Raw genomic sequence first — 18,070 nt, forward strand, 5'->3', positions numbered from 1 at the left:
TGTGGAAGGTTTGAGTTTAAAACAAGATCAGAAGGTTTTGGTGAAGGTAAAGGGTAAAACTGTGTCCTTCAAATGTGAGGTAACTGGCTTGAGCTCTGGTGGTTTTGTCCACTGGTACCATAAGAAAGATGGTGAAACGTTTAAAAGACTACTCTACATCAGCGAGTCTGGGACTGCTACAACTGAAGCAAAAGACTTTGTCTCTGAAAAAAGTGGAAAATCATATGGCATAAAACTCAAAGAAACAAAGGAGGAACATAATGGCATGTATTACTGTGCATGCTGGGATGGCAACCACAGTGAGAGAAAGCTTTGACATCCTTGACATAAACCATGAGAAACTGTTATTCCACAACATGAACAATGTCAAAATCTAACAGTTACAAACCACTTTTATTACAGTATTGAATCATCTGACAGATACTGTTTGAGGAGAACCACAAAATAGTGTGGTTTGGTGTAGCAAATATGCTTGCAGATAAAAACAACAGCACAGAGGATGATAGTTATTTAATGTAGTGGAAACGACACGTGCTGGCCTTCTCAGTGTTAAAATAGTAAGAGATGCAGTACAAATTCATTGAACGTCAACACATTAAACACAATAACATATGGGCCACTGATACGCAGTAATGTCAGCAGTGCAGTCAGTATTTTTTGAAGACTTTGATTATTTTATTGCTTTGATTGGGTTTTAAGAAAAAAGACAAAGAAGTATATGGAAATAAATGAGCAAAAAAATTCCCCTAAGACTAAGGCGTATAGTGGAGAAAGAAGGAGAAACCTTGAAGAGGATCCTGTATGCTGACATAAATGATAGATCTGCAAGAAATGATGTTGGTTTTGAGGCCGCTCAAAAATCTCAAATGGAGACTCTGCTGGACCAAGCCCAGGAGGAGGCCATTCCCCTAGTGGAGTGGGCCCTCACTCCAATGGGGCATACAAAGCCCACTGAAGCATAAGCCAGGGCTATAGCATCAACTATCCAGCAGGATAATCTCTGCTTCGTAACTGGAAGCCCTTTAGAGCAGCCTCGAAGCATAAGAGCTGTGCTCTGAGCAGAGCTCTGATTGCCGAAACTGACTAGAGCGCTCTACATAAGTTCTGAGGGTAAGCCACCCCATCGAACGCAAATCTCAAGAATGGTCTGTGATGAGGGGCTATCTGGACATGAAATTAAGCATCTTTCAGATCCACTGATAAGAACCAGTCCCCTGGGCAAATTTGCACGAGGATCTGCTCCAAAGTCAACATTCTGAATGGCCACTTCATGAATGTGCAATTCAGGAGCCTGAGGTTGAGGATGGGCCAGAGCCCACCATCTTTCTTGGTGGGACCGGCTAGGCGGCACCCTTCACCAGCAGACACTGCACTTTGGAGTGAAGAACATCAGCATCATTGTCCTGAACCAAAGTTTGAACCACACCCCTGAAACGGGAGGCCCTGCTAGCGAACTGAAGCAAGTAGCCTCATTTTATAGTCGACATAACCCAGCCTGACACGCCCGGGATGACTTCCCACGCCTGAAGTCGGGCGGCAAGGGGACTGAGTTTTTCGGGCAGCAGTTCGCTGCATGGGGGCTAGGAACTGATGGCCACAGAAGAACTCGCCTGCTTCAGTAGGAAGTGGTGCATAGCCTGCGACACCTTCCATGCTGCTGTGAAAAGCTCAGCAAAGCCATTCTAGAACCGAATAAGCCAAAGGGAAAGACAGGGGAGTCAGGGCTGTCTTGTCGGCGTCCTTGATCTCCAAGATTAACCATTAGGTGGCGCTTTGACTACCACTAAACAGACCATCATACAGGCCATCAAATAAATCTGAAAGGCACTGCAGAAGTTAAAGAAGCTGACAGACATAACAAATAAACTGGATTAACCAAACTAGTCTTGAACAAATGCATGAATATAATATAGTACAGGCTTTAATATAAAATAGATTTAACCATTTATTTTACAAATGAAAGCACAAAAAAAGAATGACTCTTTTTTTCTCTCAATTTGTGACCAATTTGCAATAGCACTTTTTAAACTACATTGTGAATTTCACAACCCATTCCGAATTATATCATAGTGTCAGTACCGAATGTTTTTTAAACAAAATTTTAGCCTACTCAAAGCATCTTGCCAACACAGCCAACCTGGGAAACATCTTCACCTGTTCACCATCTATTTAAATCCATAAGCCACCTTATAGCAAAACAGAGTACCACTGAGGAAGAGCTCTGGAGGAAGTTTTAATAAACCAGGGTTAAATTACATGTGTTTAATGATGCCTATAACCCATGAGTGGTTTAGCTTGTGTAAGAAACCTTGCAATAGTGATGATGATGAGATATTCATCACGGAGGAAACCACAAGGCCATTATCATTACCTTCTGATTGGCAGATGTAGTTCATAATTCTTCAAACTCGTGGATGACAGATGTAGACATGGCAGTGTCTGGAATGATAACATTTGGGTTGTTAATAGTCTTAATAGGTAAAATTTTAGTTTTCTGTTATAATTAGCCTATTAACATTTCTCAGTTAAGATTATTCAGTGATTTTCAACTTTTAAAAATACATTTTCGTCAGTAATTTTAGGTAGTACTTTGCCTACAAATAGGCTTGCAGGTCTATTCCTAAATAAGAGCTTTAGGATATTCGATACCTAATTGTTGTGTTTACACACTTTTACTTGTTTAGCACATTTTAATTGTTTCTCTTATGGTTTTAGATTGTTTAAATGGACAAAATATTCCTATGCATCCTGATCCTGTGCTCATTAAGTTAAATGGTAGAGTTGCTAGAATCACATGCAATGTGGATTCATCGACGCTTCAGTCCACCGCTATCCACTGGTACAGAGCTAAACCAGGAGGAGCTTTCCAACGATTAATATATTTCGAAGCAGGATCGACAACAGCCAAAATCGATCCGGCGATGGTCGGCAGTGGATTTGCTGGAACGGTGAAAAATCAGCAAGTGTCACTAACTATCTCGAAAGTGCAGTTAGACGATGCAGGATCATATTACTGCGCGCACTATACTGGAGATAACACAGTGCTGACTGTAAGAGGAAATCGTTACAAAAACCTGCTTTCATAATCAATGCGGTTTTACTAGGAACAACAGTAGAAGAAGGGGGATACATTCAGAATATTTTAATTGGGACTTTGCTTTTTGTTGTCAATATTACATTAAAAACAACTGTAAATGTTCAAAAAGTGTATCTGAACCCTAAAATCTGTACCGTACACTGTTAACACTAGGCTACAATAAAGCTGTTTCTTCAACTGTGGGCTTGTCATCTTTATAGCCTACCCCTTGGTTGATTTTTATTAAAATGAAAATCATTTTCTTTTTGTTATATGAATAAGGTAACATCTAAAAATTACTTGCAAACGTTTTATCATGTCTTGATTTTTACTTTTCTAAGATGTGGCCTAGGCCCATAGATTTTCATTTTATTTTACATTTGTCTTACACTTAGATCTCAGTCTTAAATTACTGTAAAAACATTTCACATTTACATTTATTATATCACTGGGGATTATAACAATCTTAGTTAAACAATCATTTGACCATGTTTGTTTGAAATTCGTTTTTAAATACATTATGAATATCTGTACATAATTCAAAATACAAAATACTACTGCCCCACAGCTTTGGCATCACTTCCTCCACAATCAAACATTTTGCCTAATAAAGTTAGAGACAAACAAGACAAGAGAGTCAATGAAGAACATGTTTGAAAATAAATATGAGACATGGTGTGTGAAGAACATAAATACATGGTAAAGCACTTGATTGAACAGAATATTTTTTATTCAAATTCCAAACGATTAGTTTTATTAAACGGCTAATACAATTAATCTTAGCCAGACAAATGGGTCAGCCATTTTAGTCAAGTTTATTGAAATAAAGTAAAAAAAACAAGTAATAAAAACTCAGTGAGTGTTTTAGCGCAATTTTCTGACGTCATGGGATCACAACACTAAGAGATAGTAAATCTTTTTATGTTTTTTTTTTTTTTTTTTTTTTTGTGTGCGTTCCCGAGATTAGACCTTCCTTAACATAATGCCGAAAACCCGAAGTCTCTAGGTGGTCTGGTTGAGGAGGAGATAGAAGTGCAAGATTGGTGCGCACAGACAGAACAGAAATCATGAGTTAACAATCGCAATTTTGTCCGTTGGAAAATTGCGCTAAAAAATCATCTCAGAATGCTAAATAGCCTACATCATTTTAAATGTGATGGAAATAATACTGGAATGAAAGAATTAATGATTTTCAGAAAACATGACATGACTATGCTGTATTCCTTTCCTTATAATACCCTGTTTGTCCAATCCAGTTATGCATATTATTTAAAACAGTAAATTATTGTTTGAGCCTAAATACCTTCCATCAAATGAGAAAACATTGCACACCGCTAATATTAAAAATGTGTACATTATTTTATTTTTTTTATTTTATTTTAATTTTATGTGTACATTATTTATTATTTTATGTTTTGAAAAATAATGTGTAAAAAGTGTGAAAATAGGTAATAGAAGTTACTCAAGTTTAGATCAACTTCAGGGCCTTAATTTTAAAATGTGATGACTAAAACTTGATGACTGAAATGAAATAGGAAAGAAATGTCATGTGCTGAAAACAATCAGGAAATGACATCAGCAAACTGTATTTGAATGGCATACAAGGCTGGGTACAACACACAAAAAAAGAGCATTACTCTCCAAACGTCTTTTTCAACTAGATGAATGATGTTTGCATACATTTATATTGTCCTTCTCTCAGAGATCCCATGTAAGTGCCGTTTAAAATTAAGCCTTTCATTTTTTTTTTTTAAATGTATGACATTTGTTTTGTTCAATCGAAGCAGATGTTCTGGGAGTGACTTTGGAACAAGGTCAACCAGCGTTGGTCAAAGCAGTGGGCAAAACTTCATATCTCCCCTGCAAAGTGACCGATTTACAATCTTGGAATTACATCCATTGGTACCAACAGAGAGAGGGTGAAGCCCCATCAAGACTACTCTATATCAATGCAGGCGGTAGCTTTACTCATGATGCCAACAATCCCCAAGCAAATGACTTCACTGTGGACAGAACACAGCTCTTTAATCTAAAACTGAGCAACACAAAGCCGATTCATGCTGCAGTTTACTACTGCGCCTATTGGGACACAAGCGACCACAGTGAGAACATTTACTCACATACTGTACATGAACTCATGGATATTATCATTAGATACACGTTTGAGTAGAAATATGAGCTAATGTTTCATGTGTATATGAACCCAAATGAACCCAAATTTCACCTCCACTATTAAAAGTCCCTGAAGTTCAATGCAACCGGTGTGATTTATTTTTCTTTCTTCAAGCCCAAAATATTTTCCTATTTTTTTTATATATTTGTATACAGTTGTTTGTTTGAAATGCGGGTCTTCAACAGTGGATGGTGCTATTGAGCTGCAAAATAGGATTGTTTTCAGCTTTAAGGCTCTGTGAAAGTTACTAAATTACTTCAAACAAATTGCATTTTACTAAATTACTTATGATAAATTGAAGAGAATCCCGATGAAATATCGAATTTATCAATCAAATGAGGTAGAAATGTATCAGCTTTTGAAATATTTTATTCTGATTGCTGTGCAACTACAAATCACATCCCGTTTTGTTAGAGCTCCACCTCAGGAAATGACGTCACTGAACAATTTTCTGCATGGATTTTTTTTGCAAAATAGTGTAAAGAAGTGTACAGGGAACTTTATGAACCATATATCGCCTGACATAACCAAATGAACGATGCTCATAAACGTGTGCACTGTTGTTTCATAATGATCCATGGTAAGTAAACTTTAAAAGGGGGCTAAATATGTAATTGGTCAAATAAAATAGGTTAATATGATAATAAAACATAAATATAAAAACTTATTTTAAAAAATTGATTTTCATTTTATTTCATCGCAGGTGTGGAAGGTTTGACTTTAAAACAAGATCAGAAGGTTTTGGTGAAGGTAAAGGGTAAAACTGTGTCCTTCAAATGTGAGGTAACTGGCTTGGGCTCTGGTAATTTTGTCCACTGGTACCATAAGAAAGATGGTGAAACGTTTAAAAGACTACTCTACATCAGCGAGTCTGGGACTGCTACAATTGAAGCAAAAGACTTTGTCTCTGAAAAAAGTGGAAAATCATATGGCATAAAACTCAAAGAAACAAAGGAGGAACATGCTGGCATGTATTACTGTGCATGCTGGGATGGCAACCACAGTGAGAGAAAGCTTTGACATCCTTGACATAAACCATGAGAAACTGTTATTCCACAACATGAACAATGTCAAAATCTAACAGTTACAAACCACTTTTATTACAGTATTGAATCATCTGACAGATACTGTTTGAGGAGAACCACAAAATAGTGTGGTTTGGTGTAGCAAATATGCTTGCAGATAAAAACAACAGCACAGAGGATGATAGTTATTTAATGTAGTGGAAACGACACGTGCTGGCCTTCTCAGTGTTAAAATAGTAAGAGATGCAGTACAACAACTTCTAATTTCATAGTGCAATCTATTGCAAAGGGGATTCATGAACAGCATGCAATCAATGCAGAGCTTCAACACATTAAACACAATAAATATGCAGTCAGTGTTTTAAAGGCTTTGATTATTTTATTGCTTTGATTGGGTTTTAAGAAAAAAATATATGGAAATAAATGAGAATTATTTCCCCCCTACGAGGTGTACAGTGCCTTCTAGACTTTCAATAGGCAGAAATGTTCATGGTGTCGCAAATTTACTTTAGGATATGAACATAATGCAAGTCCAAGGACTTTAACCACACATTGAAATATAGCTACTACAACTACTACTTCCTGCTGAGGCAATCCAAACAATATTAAGTTAACTGCAGATATTGGCTGCTCCTAACATTCACTCTCAGAAACAAATTGCAAACATTTTACTTTAAAGGGTACAACAGCTTGTCACTGGGGCAGTATAAAGGACAACTTTGTAGGTTAGTATTGCTACTCTAAGGTACTAATATGCACCTTTAGGGGTAAAAAAGGTACAAAGATGTCCTTTAAGGGTACTACCCCAGTGACCCCTAAAGTTAAAATAAAAAAAATCTGAGAGTGCTCAAAAGTGGTGGAAATGAGGAAGTCCATCAATGAAAAGCTGAAATCCTTGAAAAGGAACAAACTTTCTCTTGGGTTAAGCTCAGTATGGTGCATTTCACATCTGTAACCCAGATTAGCTATTAGTATTGCAACTTCCTGTTTGTTGCTCAATTCCTATGAATCACAGAGTAAAGACAGAATCAGACTGTCTATGAATGCTCTTTTGATGCTTTCCTTTTTCCTGCTTTTTCAGTTCATGCAGAGGCGAGTCTTTTATTATTTGGCAATATAATTGATTCTGTATTATAAAACTAGTTTTTAAAGAAAAAAAAGTTAAATAATAATAATAACCATTATGATACATCTAACCAAATGGTCTGGTAGTTTGATTTGTGAGTTCAGTTGTTGCTTTTTGCAGTGGATGGAGCCGGTGAGCTGCAACAGAAAATCTCACTGACCAAAGCAGAGGAAAAGTTAGCCATTATAGACTGCACTTCACTTCAGACCGCTGGAATTATTCAGACTATTTGTCTCTGTCTTTCTACAACAGAATCTGATGCTTTCACAGAATAAAACCTGAGAACATCCTGAAAAAAAATCATATATTTTTTTTGCTGACAAATTTACAGTAAATTAGCATCCTATCCTGCCTGTAGCATTTGAAAGAACAATCCCCAAGCAAAGACATTTTTATACAAAACTACAAAAGCAATCATTACATTTGAATCACCTAATAGTTAGTATATATGTTAACGTATTAAACATTTTGTAATATTTTGATATATTCTGCAATGACTTGTTCATTGATATTTCACTGGTTTTGTCCATCCTTCTGTTAGACTGTCTCACAAATGAATTATAGGTTGAATTTAGGTTAACCAATTACCAAGCAATGCTTCATTTTGTAATATTAGCATCATAGACCCTTTATTCACATTATCTGTTATAATAAACAATATCATATGACGCATTACTGTAGTGGAATTAAAGGCAAATGGGTGGATGAGGATGAGATGATGAAAATTAAAATACTTTTACAATTTAGTTCAAAATGCAAGTTCCAACTTTTTCGAAATGTAATATGTTTTTGATGCTTTCATACATTTTTGAAAAACATCGTTTTATCAACAACAACAACAAAAAATGTATATATAGAATGATCCCAAAAATGTCACGTTATCTATAGTATCACAGAGGTGTACACAACTTTGCAAAAAAATTGCAAACACATTTTTCAAGTTAAAATATCATATAGTTAAATCATGAATATATTTATGAATAGCCTTCATTTGACTTGAACTAACTGTGCCGTTTCATAAAAAGGGATAAACTTACTGACTTTAATCCAAAAAAAGATCATGAACCTGTATCAAAAACCTCAATTCAAACACATATTAGCATGAGGACAGGAAACTCAGAAACACTGCAACTTCCTGTTTTTTGCTCATAGAAATAAATTCCACCTTCGTCCCAGAGAAAAAAACAGATGCTCTCTATCTTAAATCTGCCATCATGAGTCCTCAGCCGCAGTTACTCTGTTTGCTGTTTATTCTCTTTATATTTAAAGGTAAGTGTTTAATGTGTGGCCATATCATCTTTATATCACTGTTTGTAACCAGAAATACTTCTAAAACCAGAAAATATAAGCTATTATTTTATCATTACATTATGTTCTATTCCACCTTTAAATATGAAAAAGTAGTTTGATTTGTGAGCTGTTGCTTTTTGCAGTGGATGGAGCCGGTGAGCTGAAACAGAAAATCTCACTGACCAAAGCAGAGGAAAAGTTAGCCATTATAGACTGTCACTTCACTTCAGACTGCTGGAGCTACATCCACTGGTATCAGCAGAAAGAAGGAGAAACCTTGAAGAGGATCCTGTATGCTGACATAAGTGATGGATCCGCAGAAAATGATGCAGGTTTTGAGTCCATAAAATCAGAAAAGAAAACATCAAATCATTTTGCTTTGAAAATCACCAAGCTGAAAAAAGAGCATTCAGCGATGTATTACTGTGCTTGCTGGTCCCAGAGCTCAGTCAGCACAGTACACAAAAATACTAAAGTCTTGCACAAAAACTCTGCAAGGTTTCCTGTCATGATCAGAGACCGCAAACCTTTCTCTTAATGTTATATGAACATAACACCAAGGTCATGAGTTTAATTCCCAAGGAATTCATCAACTAATAAAATGTATGTCTTGAATGCAATGTAAGTTGTGTCTGCCAAATGCATAAATGGAAATGTTTATATTTTATGCGCAACATTTTGTTTATTTCCTTAGCAGAAATAAAGTAAATAGATTCAGTTAACTTGTTCTTGAATGAGGGGCTCTGAGTTGTCACATCTGTATAATGATCCTCAGTACAAACTCATATTAGCATGAGGACAGGAAACTCAACAGCACTGCAGCCTCCCATTTGCTATAATGCAGTTGAAATCAAAATTGAAGTGCTATTAAACTAAGAAAAATGTATTACATGTGCAAATGATTACATACAAAAAGGTTAGAGAAATTGGGTTCCGCTTCTGATGCCGTTCTGTTCAGATGTGCATACAAACCTCCTTCTCAAAGGACTGGTGAACTTAGTGGAAATGATTAACAGTTGTCTGGGCATTGAAAATATACATCCCCTGCTGGTGATACTGTGACAAGTTTGCATATATTACCAATCAGCGTATTGTAGAGAAAAGTCAAATGTTGGAGGACAAGATGTTATGTATATGCTATTTTTATTATATTAGTGTAATACTGAAGCACAGAGGTGAAGCTGTATAATCTGCTACATCTGAATCATGAACCACAAAACAAACTCAGATTAGCATGAGGGCCGGAAACTATCATAAACCTCTCATATGATCTCTCCTCATCACAGAATAAAGACAGAAGCTCTCCAGACACTCCCTGCCATCATGCGTCTTCAAATGCAGCTATGTCTTTTGTTTCTCATTCAGCATTTATGTAGAGGTAAGGTTTTTTTTATTACTATTTGAAATCATACCATAATTGTGTATGTTATCACAAAAAGCAAACTTGATAACTCTCATTAACTTTACATTTATGTTGGCTAGCCCATTATATCTTACCTTGGATAACAAATTGTCATGATAACATTTTTTTTTATTTTTTTTTTAGTTGATGCAAATGTGAAGTTGCAACAGAAAATCTCATCCACCAAATCTAAGGACAAGACAGTTGTTATTGACTGTAATTTTCCTTCAGACTGCTTAAGCTACATTCACTGGTATCAACTAAAAGAGGGACAAACCTTAAAAAGAATCCTGTATGCATCTATAGCAGACGGAACCCCATACAATGATGCTGGTTTTGAATCGTTTAAAGTAGATAAGAAAAAAGAAAGAAATCTGGCTCTGAAAATACCTGAACTAAAAAAAGAGCATTCAGCAATGTATTACTGTGCTTGTTGGGTCTCGGGCGGCACAGTAGTTATAAATACTGAAACCCTGTACAAAAACTCAGCAGGTTTCCTGATTTAATCTAAAACCACAAGCCACAAATTAGGCTATAAAAACAATGCTAGTAACAAACAATGAATTTCTTTCAGACCAAATAAATTTAATTCACTCCAAAGAGTGTTTGAAAATCCTCGGCACTCGAGAAAAGAGGGAGAAGGTTTAAAGTTGGTTATGAATGAAATATAGACTTATGAAGGACAAATATGCTGTTGAACAGTGAGAAAGATCAGCTTTAGGATTCAAGGAATCAACAAGATTTTAAAGTCCCCGTGAACCGGAAGTTGCAAACGAGTTTTCTCCAGTGTTGTGACATATTTCCAAGTGAAACGGAATATTGAACAGAGGGCGGGGTTTTACTTCAGCGCTCCTCCTCTCCATCTCTCGCTCATAGCAGACTGACGGTTTGAGGGGAGTGGTTAAGCGTATTCAACCCAAGCCGTCAAACTGATGTCATCAGAAAAGGAACGCCATTCCAGACCGGAAGTAACTTTTCAGATTTTGATTAAAGATTACCACGGCAAACAATTTTTTTGTGTGTATTAACTTGCACGGATGAATTGTTAACCACAAGACTAATATGCGCTAACGAAGTAAATAGGGTCAATTTTGATTTCATGTCGACTTTAAGTTGCTCAGATAAGTGTTTACCGGGCTGTCGCTTGTATTGATTTTTACATGAATTCATTAGTATTAGCCTAAAATTTTGACTCAAAGTTTAGTTAGTGGGTGCCCAGGACAATAATATTATATTTTAAAGTTGTTCAGCGTGAGTGGGTGGGTGATGATGACAGATGAGTCTTGTGTTTTGCAGGACTTGTAAATAAACCATTGCAGCCTCTACTGGTAAGAGTGTGACATGACACTGTACTGAACTCTTGCTGGATCTGTTCACTACAGAAGTAAATTAAGCGTCTTAGCACTTCAATGATCAAAATCAAGATTGATATAGCTTTTTTACTTTCTTGGTTAATATTTTAAAAGTCTTCATGGATATTCTAAAACAATGTACACGAGGAAACTGCAGATTCTCTTCTGCACAAACTGCATCTTTTTGTTTAGGAATAAATGACTGTGGGAGACAAGAAAGTCTTCGGTTCGGGTACAAGACTATATGTGACAGGTAAGACAAAAATCACATAATTAAGGTCTGCTAAACTTATTTTAAGCATTTTAAAGTTCGTTGCATACAAATTATTTCTGTAATTCAGCTGGCAACAGAGAGTTCTTTAGAGATTCCAATTCCATCTTGTGCTTGTTTACACAAAACAGGAGAATTTATGTTAAAGGGTTAACCCAAAAAGTGAAAATTCTGTCATCATTCTAAACCTGTATTATTTTTTTTCTTTCGAACACTTTCTGAAAAATATGTCAGTTTTTTCCCCATACAGGGTTTCAATGTATTTTTGTATCCCACTGACTTCTATTGTATGGACAAAAACTGTCAAAAAAAAATAAATCTTCTAAATATCTTTTGTTTTGTGTTCTGTAGAAGAATAAATTCATACAGGTTTGGAACGGCTTGCGGGTGATGATAACATAATTTTCATTTTTGTGTGAACTAACCCTTTAAAATAGTGTAGACCATCAGAAAGAGAAAAAGTTGTCTTTTATTATACTAGAAGGTTTTGTATTATTCAGAAGTATTTGTAATAGACTTAATCTGAGTGGGCTACTGGATCAAAAGATTTGGAACTGGAACCCGGCTGATAGTAACTGGTAGGAAACTGTCAGAATTTGATGTAATTTCCAAGTGAAAACTTTCTCCAGTCACCCTCTATTTGCTTATTTTCTCATTTGCTTATTGATCACTGAAGTAATGTTCAACATGTATTTCTCTTAAGACAGAGGGGGTGACACGATCATCGCACCAACTCTAACAGGGTACCTACCATCAAAAAAACAAAGTGGCAAACAGACAGCGTTATGTCAGGCCAAGGACATGTTTCCAGACTTGGTGAAATTCACCTGGAAAAAGAAGAGCAATGGAGAGTGGACGGCTGTATCGGAGGAAAATGTTGTGGAGCAGAGGACTGAAAATAATAATAAAGTCATTGTGACAAGTATGTTGATTATCGATCAAAACACGGCTGGAGACAACTATGAATGCACTGTTACCCATGAAGGAAGCACAGGATCCCAAAGTAAAACACTGATGGACGGTAATTTGAAGGAACTCAGATTTACTACATTCATATGTGTTAGATTTCTTGGAAAGAAAGTTTAATACAATTGATAGAGTTGCAGACACATAGACTTTGATTATAAACAATAATAATTATTCTTTGTTATATACAAAAACATTATTAAAGCCTTAATTACATCAAATAATTAATAAAGAGTTCATTAGAATTAAAAGTGCATGATTTTTATTAATTATAGTCTATATATCTCAAGAGGATCCTCCACATTTTATCTAATTTTGTGTCTCTGGAAAATAGTGATCTATGACATTGTATGTTGAATTCTGTTGTGTCTATTTGTTAATGGGGGATTAGTGGACACATCACATTCAATTCAGTTCAATTCACATTTATTTGTATAGCACTTTTCACAATACATATAGTTTTTAAAGCAGCTTTACAGAAAATATGTATCTACATTACAATTTAGAGTGATCTGTTATCGGAGGTATCAAAGTAATGTATTTTAGAAGTTTACATACCAATATCAATGTTTTTGTATTTGTGGAGTAAAAAATATAGTTTTTATTTTGAAGTAAACTTTTTTTATTATTTTTTATTAGATGTAGATTTAATACTTATTGTAATTAATGGGGTTATTATTTAATATTTCCAATTAAATGTACATATCAGACATCTTCGCTTTCATTAAAACCTATAGGTTTGAGTGAAATCATTCAATTTGATTCTATTATGACATATCTTCAATTAAAATATGGACAATTAAATTTGTAAATATTCATATGCCTGTATATAAGTAATTTTACCTTTCAGATAAATCTCTTTATTGGGATTCTGCTTTGTCTTGTTTTACCCTATACATTAATAAAATGACTGTATTGTTATATTTCAGAGAAGAAAGAGAAGAAAGCAGAGACATCTGATAATGCCAATGTGAACACAACATGCCCACCCAACAATGAGACCTTAAGTTCAGGTGAATAAATAAAAATGAATATATAAATGTATTTGCAAATTTGGATGGATTTTTAATTAATGACTTTTGCATTTCAAAATCCAAGCCAACATTTACATTAATTCATTGCACATTCGAATCAGTTAAAATCAGAGTATAATAATTTGTAAGTTTTTTTGTCTTTTCAAAAAGTAATTTAACAAACTGATCTAACTGATTTAATTTGTCTTAATCATTTCATTCACACTGTATCCCTCAATGGACCAAAAAGAAGGGACTAGAAAAAAGTTACATTGTTACATTATGGGTACAATATAGGTGTGGTTGACATTAGTTAACATTAAAATTTTGTATACTGAAATGCAAAACTCCATCTAAAATTAGAAGTGTATATATATATATATATATATATATATATATATATATATATATATATATATATATATATATATACACACACACACACACTACCGTTCAAAAGTTTGGGGTCAGTAAGATTTGTTAATGTTTTTAAAAGAAGTGTCTTCTGCTCACCAAGGCTGAATTTATTTGATAAAAAACAATACAAAAAAAAAAACAGTAATATTGTGAATAGTATACTGTTTTCTATTTTAATATATTTTAAACTGTAATTTATTCCTGTGATCAAAGCTGAATTTTCAACATCATTACTCCAGTCTTCAGTGTCACATGATCCTTCAGAAATCATTCTAATATGATGATTTGATGCTCAAGAAACATTCATTATTATTTTCAATGTTGAAAACAGTTGTGTACACATTTTTTTCAAAATTGTTTGATGAATAGAAAGTTCAAAAGAACAGCATTTATTTAAAATCGAATATTTTCTAAATATTTTCTGTTTACTGTAACTTTTGATCAGTTTAACTCATCCTTGATGAATAAAAGTATTGATTTATTTTATTTATTTCCCCCAAAAATAAAATAAAAATTCTTACTGACCCCAAACTTTTGAACGGTAGTATATATATATATATATATATATATATATATATATATATATATATACATTTTACCCTAAGATCTTGATGCTGATCAAAAACAAAATGTGACATGTTATGCCTCAACTATGTGCAGTATGAAAAAAAATATTAAATGTTTTATCAAATGTGTTCAAATGTATTTTTTGTTTTATTGCAGGCTCTTCAGACCAAATACCCAGTCAGAGCCTGTTTGTCTATGCGTATGGTGTCATGATCATGAAGAACGGATTATATTGTTGTGCCGTCTTTATCGTTCTATTAAAGAGAAAAGTTGGAAAGAAAGAAGAAAGCTCTTAGAGATTAAAGGCATAAGATAAACATCAAGCAAACAAAGGTTTATCATATAGAGTGTGTTTAGCTGATTTCTAAAGTTGCATGTCTGCAACCATATTATCTCTGCTTAAATGTATTTCTTTTAAATGTATTTGTTGTAGATCAGCTTTGCACAACTGTTTTATTTTTGCATCTTTGAAATGCAATATTTTGATTTTTAAAAGCACATAATATACCAACATTTGAAATGTTTTGTTTTCCCATCATAATCTGTTTTTGTGGCATTCTCTGAATTTGTTCAATAAAATATTACAAAACTTATTTTTCTTGCTCATAAATGAAAATTTTACTTTTATAGTTAAATTAATTCTCTATAAATGCACTTTTTGCATTATGAATAAACCTTTTTTTTTTATGCTTGCAGTATTAGAGTAAATAAAATATGAAATGAATAAAATGAAATTATGCATATAAAAAGTTGATTGCCTAGACATTATTTTAGAAATACTGTATTTATCCAAACACCAATGATACAATATGTAGCAGATACATATTTAATTATGTGCCAAAATTTATATCAACTTAATTGGAAAAAAACAAATACAGTTAAAATAATAATAAAACTTACTACTAATATGTCTGCTAAATGAATTAAAAGAATTTTAAAGAATAATCTATTAACACTTTACATCTTTATATGGTTTACTGTTTTAGCTAAATTAATAAAAGAGCATTTCTTGAATCTGTTTTAATGAAGTTTAAAGATCAAAACCTCAGACATGAATTTGAAAACATCACGCTGGTGATTGAAACTGCTGCGGTAGGAAAATGTGGTTGGGTATGTAGTGTACACACACCACTAGCGGAGGCGCTTACTGGAAAGAAAACATGCAGCAGTTTAACCACAGCATGATTGGCTGATAATTTATTAGCGGCTGCAGGCTGTTTGTCTTGTTAATCTAAGCTGTTATTTGTGGGCGAGGAGGCTGCAACATCCGTGAGAGCGCAAACTGACTCTCGGCAGGGGTTTCCGCTCCCCTCGCTTTCAGCCTGTAAAAATTGATGCATAGAAACACACACATTTAATAAAAACATCGTTTTAATACACAACGAAAGAGGAATATACAATCTGCCATTATCCTGCATATTCGAGGCTTTGTGATGGAAACATATGGAGATTCTTTATATATTCGTAGAAAACCGAAGGTCCCAGACCCGAGGTACATAAGCCCTTATTCAGTAAGCATGGCACAAGTCAAAAGAAAGTAGATTTATTTTAAGATGATTTTGTTTAGGAATGCTTACTGAAGAGGAGCCAAAGACAAACATAAAAATGTATTACATATCCATGCATCATTACAAGTCGTATTTCTTCATTGAAGTGCTTTTCATGCTAAACTTGGCCAGTCCTTTATTTTGCAAGTAAATCGAGTCTCTGTCGTCTCTCGGTTTATTCCGAACACAAGAGATTAAACCGGAAAACATGAAATCTTCACACACTAAAGAGTGGCAGTGCAGACCTGAGACTTTACTGCTATTCACATTTAGGTCTTCTCCAGTGATGCATGTGAGATCAGAGGCATAACAATGTGTTAATAAACATTTGGAGCTTTACTGCATGAACATGTGAGACGGCAGTCGCTTTGCTACACACAAGCAGTTGAAGAGCGTCATGTGAAAAAAGCAAAATGTCGTGGTATTATTTGTTGATTAAATTCAAAATACACATTAAAATTTTTCATTTTTTTCAATCAGTGCTGTATAAGCAGAATAGGTTTTGTTCAGTGACAAGCTTGTGTTCAGTGACGAGCTTGTGTGACAAACTGCTGATCATGGCGATGGTGGATCTAAGGCAGAGTGACTGTCTAGTTCTGGTAACCCACGTACACAAACCCATATTAAGACACACAGCCCGAAGTCGAGCAGCGCTGGAAGAGGCTGTTGTATTCCAGAAGTCAGTGTTAACTCTGAGCTCCTAATAACAATCCAAATACAGTCCTATTAGTTAGAATGAAATAGATGGAGGAATAAAAAAAATGATAAAATAATTATTAATATTTTTTGAATACCTGCTAGACGATGGGCTTCTCAAGATCATGTTTATCATCGAGGTCTTCATCAGAGTCTACGGAAGCAAAAGATCATATTTAGTGAGTGTTTAACATCTCTGTAGGCATACTGAACATGTCGTTGTTTGCACACAACAATCGGGCCGAAAAAACAAGGATGTTTCTTTTCATACTTGCAATTTTCTCATATTACTAAAGTACACATCATTTTGTTGCCTGTGCTGTTTTTCAAAGCACTAAAAAAACTGATTTATAGATATTCTTAACAAAAATATAAAAGTGAATAAAAATCGTTAGGGTAAGTATTCATTCTCTTTGTTTCAGAGGCCCCGTTTACTAAGATGAGCAACAAATGTGTGAATAAAATCAGCCCGGTAAAGTGATCCCTTTTCATGCTGTGAATCTAAAGCGCACAAAGGCATAGTAGAGTCCTGCAAAGACATTTGCGAACATTTCAAATTAGTGCATTAAATATAAAGGGACACATAGTGTTTAATTGCCCCCAATGGACTGGACACTACTGATTTAATTTGTCACGAAGTGTAAAACAAATCAATCTACCAAGACAATACAAAGACAAGTCAATCAATAAATAAACAGAACAAATTTTGAAATTTACTGAAGATAAATGAGTAAATCCACAGATAGATCAGCAACACTGTGAATTATCTGTATTATCGGTATGCAATGAATGTATATGTAGATTTGCTCATAAAACATTTCTTACTATTATTAATGTTTAATTATCAGTATTCTTTGATGAGTAAAACGTTCTAAATAACAGCAATTATTTAAAATAGAAATTAAATTAACTTATAATTACTTAATAAAAACAAAAGACTCCAAACTTTTGAATGGTAGTGTATGTGTGTGTATATCTAAAAATGTATTTAGTCTGAATCAGTTAAGTTTAGAGTAACATCATTTGTACAATTTCTTTATAAAGTCATTTAACTGACTGATCAAATTGATCTAATTGTACCCCACAGTGTAGTCCTCAATGGACCAAAAAGAAAAGAAAAAAGGGGGGAAAATGTGCAAACATTGTGAA

The 18,070-nt window shown here is 34.3% G+C and overlaps 2 protein-coding genes across 12 annotated transcripts in view; one reads left to right on the plus strand and one right to left on the minus strand.

The window, feature by feature from the left end:
* Nucleotides 1–15,271, plus strand: part of LOC311086912 (immunoglobulin lambda-1 light chain-like) — a 52,880-nt gene extending 37,609 nt beyond the window's left edge. For 4 of the 11 annotated variants that reach the window (XM_084120115.1, XM_084120117.1, XM_084120118.1 and 1 more), the window contains exons 3-6: nucleotides 11,656–11,697; nucleotides 12,419–12,736; nucleotides 13,611–13,694; nucleotides 14,835–15,271. In XM_084120115.1, coding sequence (XP_083976241.1) covers nucleotides 11,656–11,697; nucleotides 12,419–12,736; nucleotides 13,611–13,694; nucleotides 14,835–14,974 — 584 coding nt within the window. In that variant the 3' untranslated portion in view covers nucleotides 14,975–15,271. Of the gene's footprint in view, nucleotides 1–5,952; nucleotides 6,253–11,655; nucleotides 11,698–12,242; nucleotides 12,294–12,418; nucleotides 12,737–13,610; nucleotides 13,695–14,834 lie in introns of all 11 variants that reach the window. The other 7 variants (XM_084120114.1, XM_084120113.1, XM_084120116.1 and 4 more) reach the window with 4 other exon arrangements.
* A 760-nt stretch (nucleotides 15,272–16,031) lies between these two features.
* stard3nl (STARD3 N-terminal like) overlaps nucleotides 16,032–18,070 on the minus strand; it is a 9,112-nt gene continuing 7,073 nt past the window's right edge. The window contains exons 8-9 of the mRNA XM_084120125.1: nucleotides 17,020–17,075; nucleotides 16,032–16,925 (exon numbers count right to left, since the gene is read on the minus strand). Of these exons, the coding sequence (XP_083976251.1) occupies nucleotides 17,023–17,075 (53 nt within the window). The 3' untranslated portion in view covers nucleotides 16,032–16,925; nucleotides 17,020–17,022. The remainder of the gene's footprint in view (nucleotides 16,926–17,019; nucleotides 17,076–18,070) is intronic.

Source organism: Abramis brama (genome assembly GCF_963993115.1).
Source record: "Abramis brama genome assembly, chromosome: 7".
NCBI lineage: Eukaryota > Metazoa > Chordata > Actinopteri > Cypriniformes > Leuciscidae > Abramis > Abramis brama.